At 41.7% G+C, this 12,079-nt stretch overlaps 1 protein-coding gene across 1 annotated transcript in view; it reads right to left on the bottom strand.

Moving 5' to 3' along the window:
- The window catches only part of MYO16 (myosin XVI), a 467,123-nt gene that overhangs the window by 341,441 nt on the left and 113,603 nt on the right, over positions 1–12,079 (bottom strand). Inside the window, exons 3-4 of the mRNA XM_081547232.1 lie at positions 8,986–9,056; positions 2,071–2,214 (exon numbers count right to left, since the gene is read on the bottom strand). Of these exons, the coding sequence (XP_081403358.1) occupies positions 2,071–2,214; positions 8,986–9,056 (215 nt within the window). The remainder of the gene's footprint in view (positions 1–2,070; positions 2,215–8,985; positions 9,057–12,079) is intronic.

The following is a 12,079-nucleotide window of genomic DNA, read 5'->3' as shown; positions in this document are numbered from 1 at the left end:
CGTGAGTTCGCTTCTTGATCTGGGAAGCAAGATTCCACATGCCTTGCATCCAAAACAAACAAATATGCATGGGAAAGTGAGGAATAAATTATTTCTAAAAAGTTAGCCTGCTCTTCTATGAGTTCAGAGAATTCTAAACAGTTCACAGTTGATGATTTCATAACATCACTTGAAAGATCATATAGTTCCCTTCTGAGATGAGTGTTAAATTTTCCTATAATAATAAGCAAATACTAAGCAAATCCCACAGTCTTTGTGCTAACTTGCTAGTGCAGTTCCTCTTAGGCTCAATTTCTGTAAAATGAACACTTGTTCTTATAAATAAGTGCCTTACTGCGTGTTTTCCTGCAGAGTCCTAGTCCTCCAAATGATTCTGTTTCAAGCTAAACAGTCCTTATTCCCTTTATCTTTTTTCATTCATTTATTATAGCTGCTACATTCCAGCATTTGAAAGGAACATATTTCCAGTGACATACACTTCTACTATAAAAACAAAAATATATATAAATTGTTGAGGGACAAATCAGACAAAACCAGGCCAAATTAAACCTCTTACAAAATTAAGGATGTCTCCATTCATAGTCTTCATCCCAAAATGCTTCTGCTTACGATTTTAAAAAGGGGGAAGAAAGCAGTGTGGCGGGATTGTGTTTTCTAAAAGGATATGTTCAAGTTCTAACCCTAAAATCTGTGACAGATCTTATATGGAAATAAGATTTTTGCAGATCAAGGTGAGATGAGGCTGTATTGCTTTAAGGTAGACCCTAAACCCTAAGACTGCTGTCTTTATAAAGGGATACTTGGATGCAGACACATAGAAAAGAAGATCATGTGATAACGGAGCCAGAGATTAGAGTGGGGCATCTATAAACAAGGAACACCAAGAATTGCAAGGGGTCCCTAGAAGTCAGGGAAACCCACAGAAGAATTCTTCCCTAGAGCTCACACAGGGTGTACAGCATCGCCAACATCTTGATGTTAGACTTCTGGTCTCCAAAATGCAGGAGAATAAGATTCTCTTACATTTAGCCATCAGTTCAGTTCAGTTCAGTTCAGTCACTTAGTCGTGTCCGACTCTTTGCGACCCCATGAATTGCAGCACGCCAGGCCTCTCTGTCCATTCCCAACTCCCGGAGTCCACCCAAACCCACGTCCATCGAGCATGTGGCAATTTGTTAGGACAGGCAGCAAGATCCATGCGAAAAACGATCAACTTTGGACAACGATCCTGGGTTCAAATCTATACCGTGTTTTCTGGACTAAGGCAACTCGCTTAATATCTTTGAGTACCAATTTGCTTGCATGTGAAATCTTGAGGGCTTCTGTAAAAAGCCAGGTACAAAATAGAAAATCATGAAGGAATTATATGATTTTTTATCAGTAAAGCAAAAAAGCAAAATAATTCATTCTTACTCTTATATTCTAGTATGCATTCTAACAATCCTGCGTAATTTCTTAAAATCTTTGTTAGAGATAAACCAATCAGAAAGGATTCCAATTCAAAAATAATTACAGTATGTGTAAGGATCCATGTTTATGTCTGAGCTGTAACTGAAGACAATGATAGCAAAATAATTCCAGTGATTTTATACTTAAAGTTTTCACTTTCCTGTAAACACAAATGTTGTAGACACCTTTTTGCTAGATTTTAACAAGAGAAAAAGATTCAGTATAAGCCATTTACTATCATATGCCCAGTTTGGATGAATATTAGGAAAATGAATTCAAAGAGAAGACAATAATCATCAAACTATTTTAGTTAGCTCTGACTTGTGAGGTATCAAGGCATACAATTTCCAAGAAAAAAAGATGAGAGGAGTTCAGTTTGGTATCATATCTACACAAATGGTTTTACTAACTATACAGTGACCCACAACCTCAGTCTCTTAATTATCTTGTAATTCCAGGCAAAATAAGTGCTGACATAAACACACATATTTTTCCCAACTGAAGTATCACATACTATGAAAGAACATTAGTTAAGTATGTCTGGATACTTAGTTAAGTATATAGACTTTTCTATGCCATCAAATCTCTTCAAATGGTAATAAACTGAATTGATTTACTTACTAATATAAGCAGCAGGACCACATCAGGGTTGTCACACGCACAGGCAATGTGCATTGGTGTCCAGAAGTCTTCATCCTGGTGGTTGACATTGGCCCCTCTGTCAATCAGGATCTCTGCGATGAAGACATTATCATACCGAGCACACTGAAAAAAACAAAAAAGAAAACATACTATTGCAATAAGCTTTGATACGCTTAGTCATATTCCAAATTTCTTTTGTACATACAGAAAACTTTAGTGCCAATTACGGAAGTCGGGAGGTGGAGCTCAATTGGCGAGGAATTTGCTTCCCTTTTGTACTAAATTACTAGGAAAGAAGCTCATGTAAGAGAGGAAAACTGAATCTATGGGCAGTGGAAAGAAAAAACAGACTAGGGATTATAGAAGACAAGATTAGTGACTTAAAGGCCCTAAAAACTATATGATATAAAACAGAGGGAAAAATGACTAAATAAATGAATGGAGTATCAGTAAGTTGTAGGAAAATTTCAAACTGATTGACTGATAACCCATCAGATAGACAACATTGGAAATGGGGACTACAGGATAAATTTCTGGTTTTGTCATTATTTAATTACCTTTAAAATTAGCAATTAGAAGACAGCCTAATTTTTAAGCTTCCCTGGTGGCTCAGCGGTAAAGAATCCACCTGCCAAAGCAGGAGACACAGATTCAATCCCTGGGTTAGGAAGATCCCCTGGAGAAAGAAATGGCAACCCATTCCGGTATTCTCGCTTGAGAAATCCCATGAACAGAGGCGCCTGGTGGGCTACAGTCCCTGGGATGGCAAACAGCTGGACAAGATTGAGTGACTGAGCAGAGCAGGAAAGTGATTAAAACACTTGGAATTTGAGCTTCTGATAAAAACACAGTTCACCGTATTTTTTGCGTTAATTTCCTTTACTGTATGAAACATATATGCTTTAATGTTCAAGCAATATGTAGACAGAAAGAGTTAAAAAGAAAAAGGAGATTCTGCCTCCCCTCCCATTTGGGTCACTGATAAAAATTCCTTATCTAGTCTTCAAGATTTTCTCTGCTGTTGAAAACAATTTCCCACCTCCCCCATCTATCTGTCTCGAGTCTAGAAGATGTACCATTCTCTAGCCTGTTTCTGACATTTACCAATGTGTCTGGAGCATATTTGCGCATCGGTTGCAGCTTGTTTTCATTACACTTACGTGTGCTCAGTCGCTCAGTCGTGTCTGACTCTTTGCAGTTCTATGGACGGTAGCCCACCAGGCTCCTCTGTCCATGGGATTTCCCAGGCAAGAATACTGGAGTGGGTTGCTGTGTCCTTCTCCAGGGGAGCTTCCCAACCCAGCGATCGAACCCGAGTTTCTTGTGTCTCCTGCATCAGCAGGTGAATTCTTTACCACTGAGCCACTCAGAAATCCACTGCTATGGTCTTCTGCTGTCATAGCACGGAATCAAAAGAATTCACATTTCATACTCCAGTCAAGAGTGTTTCCTTAGAACCAAGAGCTCCTTCTCAACAGTTTATACATTAAAGGTCTTAACTTATTAATAAAACTCCAGACAGCATTTCAGCAAAGCCCTTTGTGACTCTGTTTTTAACTCCTTTCATAGCAACTTTCCTTCCAAAGAGTTAAGTCTGAGTTTTTTCTATACTGCCCTCAAGAGACTAAATCCTTGGGGTGCAAAAGATTGTTACTTGTTTTCATTATTTTCCCCCTGTTAGTAGCTGACACCTGCCAGAGATTTGATTCATGAATTATTGAATATAAATAGGCAAATTCAGACTTACTGAAAGCTTATTAAAACATGCTAAAACTAAAGACTGCATATGAGGAAAAATATTAAAACCTGTGTATCAATTATCCGGGGCTTCCCCCGTGGCTCAGCGGTAAAGAATCTGCCTGAAATGCAGGAGTCCCATGAGATAGATGAGGGTCCAGTATTCTCGCCTGGAGAACCCCTTGGACAGAGGAGCCTGGCGGGCCACAGTCTATAGGGTTGCAAAGAGTCCGACATGATGGAAGCAACTGAGCCCTCAAAATGCATCAATTATCCACCTTTAACACAGATGGAATTATTCCTCTCCAGCTTCAGAGTTACTGGGCATTTCTAATAGAGGTCTTCCAGAAATCTCACTTAGACTCAGATACTCAGTGAATAAATGGAGCTAAATAAATGAAACTGGAAAAGCTTAGCAACTTCCACAGCTTTTTCTTGATGCCCTGAACAAGCATGCGATGTCTTTTTCTCAAAGATGTTGATCTAAGAATATATAATTAGAGCGTTGGTGCTGATAAGGCATCAGGACTCATAATGCAGGACACCCAAGAGGTGGGGCGAGCACAGAGATGCTCACGCTTGACATTTTCAAGGGCGAAGTTGCCTTTTTCCGTACCTAAGGCATTTTGAAACCCTGTAATTTGGTCTCTCCGGCAACCTGCAATTTTTCATTTGTTTTCATTTACTCAGTAACCCCAGGAAAAGGAGGTTCAGTGCTGAGCCCACGTTCCTGCAGCCGTCAGGAGGTCTTCTTACATGTATTCCAGCTTCAAAGCCTCTTCATCTTAGCCTGACAACCAAAGTCTAACAGTAGAAAGATGCAGAGTATTTGCACTGGATTTAGAGCTAATTGAGTGCTTCCTGTTCAGCTCATCACTTTCATCTTCTCATTTCTTCTTTCTTCTGACTCTACCATTTCTGAATCTTTTTACTCAGTTCTCTGGGCTGTGTCATTAGGCAAAGATCCCTATATTCTTACAGTTCATCCATCCATCCATCCATCCCTTCATGCACCCATTTATCCTTTTAGGATGTACTGAGTACCTACTATGCATCACAGGCTAAGGATACAAACATATCTAAGACATCACAGTTTTTGAAAATTCACTCTAGCAGAGAGAAAAGGCATGTTCGCCACTCATTACAATCCATTGTGACAAGATTTATAGCAGAAGCAAGGACCATGTGTGATGAGACCTTGGATAAAAGAGTAACTCAGTCTGACCGGGAGGGCAGAGGAGGCTTCAGAACTGACCTCTGAAGGTGGCCAAGTGATGTCATCATTTTCCTCTTTCTTATCACCTGCTTATCCCTCTTGAAGGTCTGCTGTGATCAGTTTATTTTTCTCTGTCTCTGAAAATTCCACTCTAAGTAAGACAGCTTGCATCTTAACACATAGTATCTATCACAGCATCACATTAATTAATTAAGCAATTAAGGGGTTAACGTGCCTACCCAACAAATCTACTGAGCACCTCCTGAGTGCCGTAAGTGCTACAGATGTGATGCAACTGGCCAAGTCCGAGCCAGCCGACAGTCAGGTAAACAAAACATAATCACCCTGAGCCTATAATCTGTTTGGTGGCAACAGTGCGATAAGAAATGTAACAAACAACCGCATAAACGTCGAGCTGATTGTGGGCTTGGAGGGGGGGGTGTTACTATATCCTTGGGGACAAGCCCTGGGAGAGTGTTTCGGTAGATGATTTTTGAGCAGAGACGCGAAGCAAGCAGAGAAGGCAGCCATGTGGATTTCACTGGAAAGTGGAAATAACAGTGAGAGCAGGGGACATGGGTTGGTGGGCCCATTAAAGGATCAGCTGGGGCAGGAGAGGTCCCTGGAGATGTGGGCGTGGAGTGTGAGCTCATCCCTTGTGGCTGTAGGCTGGACTCGGGGTTTTCCCTGAGTGGGAAGGGAAGTCGCTGGGACATTTTGATGCAGGAGTGACCCAGCCTGGTTGCTGTGCGGAAAACAGGATGCAGGCTGGACACGGATGGGGCCATGGAAGTGAGTGAGGAAGCTGCAGATCCAGGGAAGAGAAGGCGGTTTAAGAGAAGATGGTTTATCTAAGTGAAGAGAGACGGCAGCATTCTGGCTGTATTTCAAAGGTCAAGAAAGCAACCGCTGCTTTGCTGATGGACAGGATGGAGTTTTACGTGCTCAGTAAAGTTGGACACAGTGTATGTATATGAAGAAGTGATCGCCTCCTCTGCTTCTTTCTCTTTGTCTGTCAAACACACACACACATACACATACACAGAGAGAGTAAAAATACATTACATTCTTACCTCTTGCACTACTATTGGGAATGCAAATTGATGCAGTCACAATGGAGAAATGGAGGTCCCCTAAAAAGCTCAAAATAGAACTACCATGTGATCCAGCAATCCCACTCTTGGATATATACCCAGAGAAAGCCATAATTCAAAAAGACACATGCTTCCCAATGTTCATGGCAGCACTATTTACAATAGCCAGGCCATGGAAACAAACTAAATGTCTAATAACAGAGAAATGGATAAAGAAGAGGTGGTCCATAAACACAGTGGGATATTACTTAGCCATGAAAAGGAACAAAATTGGGACTTTTGTAGACATGGATGGACCTAGAGACTGTCAACAATGAATTGACATGATTTTTTTTCAAAGAAAAGATCTGTCTTCCACTGCTCCAAGTGGAATAATGTATTCTCTGAAAACTTAATCAAGGTATCACTGGGAAACTTACTGTGGAAAGACTACAGTATTTATAGATAGAAGGTCAGAGTTTAAGCTCTGGTACTAACTACTGCTGTGTAAGTTTAACTCTGTTCCTCAGCTGCTTACCTACTAAAGTACATAAGCCTAGGCCCACCCCCACAGAGCTACCATGAATATCAAAAAAGTCAAATGAGATGAAAGCATACCATAAATATTACAATGCAGGGCATGTATTGATTAATATCTAACATATCAATGTCACTTTATGGCTTGAAAGTCATTTGATCAACACAATTCATACTTTGAAGTCCTGTTCATCATAGTTAACACTTTGAGAGTATCAGCTTGGATAATATCCCCAACTCACAGAAGGGAAAAACAAGTCTCTGTGAGCTTAGAAGTCTCCTGAAACTTAATGGAAAGGGTACATGGACCCCATGTGATCACACAGAGGGAAAAAAGGCTGAAAGCAGCTGGCTCATAACTTACTTCCCTCTTGCTCATCTTCTGAAGGAGGACAGAGGGAGGGGTCAGTGGCCCCAGAAAAGAAGGAAGGGCCAGTGTGGTCTCCTCGAGAACATGCAGACTGCTGGACCTCTCGGTAAGGATGCCAGTGATATTGACCAAGAGGAGAATCTTATCTCTAGGAAGTGGTTCGCAGCACGTCCTTAGTCCAAGACGCTTATTACACCCAAACCTGGAACCCAGAACTAATGGGCCATGGCTCCCTGGAAATGTCATGTAAGCCAGATAATGATCTGAGGATAAAACAGAGAGGCTTCATAGCCAAAACACCCTAGAAACCTCTCCGTCTCCATCGATGATAGAACAGAGAGGCTCCACAGCCAAAACGCTAGAGAAGTCTCTCCATCTCAGTCCATGCTGGAGAGAGATGGCTTCCATTCTCCGCTTGGGTCCCCATCTAGACCCCGAGTCACCGCCCTACTCCGCTGTGTGTAGTATGACTGCCTGCACCCCGACTGCCCCCCAGGCTTTGGCAGACACAAGTTTCTCTGGCTGGCAGTGGTTCTCAGCCTTGCCCATAAATTAGAATTGCCTGGGGGAGCTCTGTACCACCCGAGTTCAATCGACACCCCAGAAAAGTTAAGTCAGAATCTCCAGGCTGGGCTGGCACCAGAAGGTAGATGTTGGCATCTTATAGCTCCCAGGTGACTCCAGGAGGCAACCAGGTCAGAACCAGTCCCACGTTAGAGAGCTTCCGTCTGATCGATGCGTGACCTCCCTTAATGTAGTTTATGCTAAGTGAAGAAATACAGCATTTTTCAAATATTGGTAGATGATTATAAATTAGGCTTTTATATTAATCTGGGCATTTTTTCAAAATCATGTCTTATGCTTGAAATTAGTCCTAAAGATCACTAAACTGAATAATTCTTGACATCTCCCTTTACTTAAGTTTTGCCCTTAACTGAACCAGCAAAAATTTCTTGCATGTGAAACAGCTGTATTTATTTGTTTATGTAGTTATTTACTTGTTTATTCACTTAATCGTTCCCTGCTTGTTTCCAAAAGAATGTAGTAAGGTTTTATTCACATTTATATTATCCAGGCCATGAGCAGAGAACTGTAAAAGTTCAATGGGACAAGAAAGAAAGGAAATAGAAGAAAGTACCACTGCCTAATGCTCTGTAATTGATACAGTATTATTCTTCTTATTTGTTGGATACAATTCATGTTCAAAGGGATCTTCTTTAATGCAGATGCGCAAACTCCATTCACTAAAGATTAGCTGGCTCAACGGTAAAGAAGCTGTGTCTCCCTATTTCTGACCAACAATACGGTTCTCTAGGCCATATATTTTATCACTTAAAACCATTCAATTTAGCCTTGTATTATGTATACATATATATATCCCTGGGTTGGGAAGATCCCTGCAAGAAGGGAAAGGCTACCCAACTCCGGTATTCTGGCCTGGAGAATTCCATGGATGGTATAGTCCATGGGGTCGCAAAGAGGCGGACACGAATGAGCAACTTTCACTAACTCACTATTGAGAGAGAGAGGGAGAGAAAGAGAGAGAGAGATGAGCTTCCTTGGTGGTTCAGTGGTAAAGAATTCTCCTGCCAATGCAGGAGACAGAAGAAGACACAGGTTCGATCCCTGGGTCAGGAAGATCCCCTGGAGGAAGGAACGGCAACTCACTCCACTACTCTTGCATGAGTAATCCCATGGACTGCAGCCCACCCGGTTCTCCTGTCCCCGGGTTGCAAAACAATCAGACACGACTGAGTGACTAAACAACAACAATTTACAAACTATAATGCGAGTAATTAACAAATATCAATGTGTCGTTATTCGAGCCTGTTCATCTGAAGCACATCACTGCCCTGATCGATGTTTGTTACAAGCGCATTCTGCTGCTGAGTGTGGCGTCCACAGTTGGGTGCCCACCCACCTCGTGTCACCCACGCTCACCCGGTCATCACAGCTCTTACCAGATGGAGCAGGGACCCTCCAGAGGACACAGGCATGTGGGGGTCAGCCCCCTCCTTCAGGAGCCGCAGCGCTGGAAGAATGAGAGAAGAGAGTTACAGCATGTCTTTGTTCCACACCGCGAACCAGAAGGTACAGTGTTTCATTACTGTCTAAATCTCAAACAGCCATGAAAGCCAAAGAAGACCCACGAACTGCCATCCAACCTTATTTTGGGGATTTAAGCTTGGCAGCATTTCTCTTCACACTGAAACCCGTTTCTTGGTTTGCCAACATCATCATCTATTACAGCCCCGCAAATTATTCCCAAAGGGGACACACACTCTTACAATTTATTATTTCAAAGTGCCTGGCTTAACTTCTTTCATAGATCAAGGAGAAATAAGCAAAAAGAAGGGAATCACTTCACTCAGCTCATGTATGTTTTAGTTAGAACTCATTGGCTTAAAACAATAAAAGCTGACACTTTGCACATTAAACTTCCCTTCGTGCAATTACCCCTTGGCCCCATTACCATCATTCTCCCAAAGCCACTTGTATCTAAATTAGCAATGTCAGACAGCTCAAAATAGATGCCACTCATCAGGACAAAAGCACAGCTGGAAAGTGACCCGAGTTTCCATTTGAACAGCAGAGGTGGACCGGGTAGGACATGGAACGCAACAGGCCTTGGGAGATACATTGTGCTGTTAATATATCTTCTGTGACACATTGTGGGCTCCAAGAGGCCCATCCATTCCCCAAGACACGATTCCAGTTCCCATCGTTAACAGCAGTATCATAGTTTTCATAAAGAGCCATTCACGCTTTATCCACAATTAGATAACTAAAGCAACAGTTCTTCAAGTTCGTTATTACACAGAACTGTACAAAAGGACTAAGACTCAAATTCATACCTTCCAGAGCAAACTGTCTTTCCAGTAACTTTCTCTGTAATTTGGAATGTTACTAGAACACATCCTCTGTTCTTCTCAGCCCACTTGACATATGTGTCACCCCAAGCCTTTAGTGTGTTTCAGTCTCTAGTTTGTTACCATGTCCCCAAGTTTAACTGCACATCACAGAGGGCAGACACAGCTCCTCTCACACAGCTTTCTCTCCAAGAGGGCCATCTCTTCTGTGATGTTTGCACGAGGGATGAAGAGGAGGCATGTCAGCCCCATGGGGGTGACAAACCCACACACAGCCCAGTGCACTCTCCCAACAGCCTTTCCTGAAACAGAAGCATCTCTGTCCAAATCTCTCTCCTCAGAGCAGTCAGATGCATTCCTGTTCTCAGACCAACAGTAACACTTGGCCTGGCTCCTTGATCTTACGGCCTGGTCCCCCCAGCCCTCTTCCACAAAGAAGCATGTCAACACTACGCATTTACCCAACAGCTTTGCCTTGATGATGTTCTTTCTTTCATAATTTAACTCTTTTTGTAACCTAGATTCTCCTAATGTGGGTAGTTTGTGACAAAGGTGTAGATCTTACAGGATGAGTTGTAACCTGGCATCATATGGCTCACCCATTTGCGGACACAGGTGCCTGCCTTGTCTGCCCTTTATAGGAAAGTGCAGGAAAGTGAGGCCTTTGCTTTCTTTCCTGTCTCTGCGTTGCTATGCACCAGCCTGTTGCCCGGCTGCATGTCAATGGGCTTCCTTGCTCCCTTTCTTGGTCTCCGTCTGCACATACGTGTAGTAAGTAAATGCATGTCTTGTTCTCTCATGTACTTCCTATTCTTAATTTTAAAAAGTGTGTTCATGAAAACAGAAAGTTCCTTAACTATACGTACCAATGGCTTTCTCAGAATGAAAATAGCACTTTTACCCTAATAATTACTTGCTTAACAAATGAAATTATTCATCTTGAACTGGCTGATATCTCTTGGGTGCTGTATGGTCTTTACAACAAAGAACTTCTACTGGTGCGATCACACTATCAACAGTGAGGAAGATTATACGTTATTAGTTAAAATATTAGTAAAATGCTATCATATTTCTACAAAGAATCCACCATGCACACATGTGGTGAACTATACATAATATAAGTCAGTGATACACCGGCCTTGCAGTTTGACCCGTTGGAGACTGAGCCCCATTGGGAAAGCTAACAGACTTCTCTCTATGCCTTAGTTTTCTGTTAGTGAAATAACAGACAACTGTTGGACTCACAAGATGAGAGTGTGAATTAAATGGAACAACACATTTAGCAAACTGATGAAGCCTCCTGGCACTGGTCAGGGGGTCATTAAATGATTTTTATTAGTAAAATTACTGCCTTAAGTTATGAAACCAATAATGATGTGTCATTAAACACATACCTTAAGGTTTATTCTAAATTTTCTCAAAACCTTCTGATTATTAAATGCTAAATTTAAGTATAGGATATAAGCCAATGCAAATTTACCAATATTCATTGAAAGATGAGTATACAATGTATCAGGCAGAATAAAGGGCAGAAGAGGGCAATGGAGGAGACGATGGGAGAATGATGAGCAAGGGGGGAGCAAACAACAGTTAGGAGTAGAAGACTGCATGTGACGTGGAGGAATGTGTTGTGGGGGATATTTTACATTTCACTACAAGATGTGGGCATCATTCTATGGCCAATGAAGAGGATCACAGCATATTAAGCAAAGAAGTAAAAAGAAAATCCTTAGGTAGGTGCTATGCACTAAATGTTTGCTTTTCCACAGGAGCAGGTGGGCCACAGTGATGTGCTGGTGAACGCTCAAGGATGGATGGAGATGTCTAGATGATGGATAGATGGGGTGGCGGGTGGATGGATACGAATTTAGGAAATTTGCTGCTATAAAGGCTCTGCAGCCCACAATTTGTTGTAAATTCCATATAATCAACTGATTCTCACAAAATGATTTTCATTTTTACTTAACTCTTGTATCCACAGTCAATCTTTGTTTCCAATTAATGACCCAGGACCTTAATATTCTGGTTGATATTTTCACTGAAATTAATGATTATGAGCCAGGGATCAGGAAACTATGGCTGTCAGGCCAAATCTGTCAGCATACAGCCCTTAAACTAAGAATGACTTCTACAATTTTGAAAGGTGTGTGAGGAAAAGACAACAATTAAAGAAACAAGACAAAAA

This window comes from Giraffa tippelskirchi, chromosome 12, assembly GCF_054371585.1.
Source record: "Giraffa tippelskirchi isolate mGirTip1 chromosome 12, T2T-mGirTip1v1.2.pri, whole genome shotgun sequence".
Taxonomy (NCBI): Eukaryota; Metazoa; Chordata; class Mammalia; order Artiodactyla; family Giraffidae; genus Giraffa; species Giraffa tippelskirchi.
Note: the sequence above shows the minus strand (reverse complement) of the source record. Positions and strands in the feature narration are given on the sequence as shown.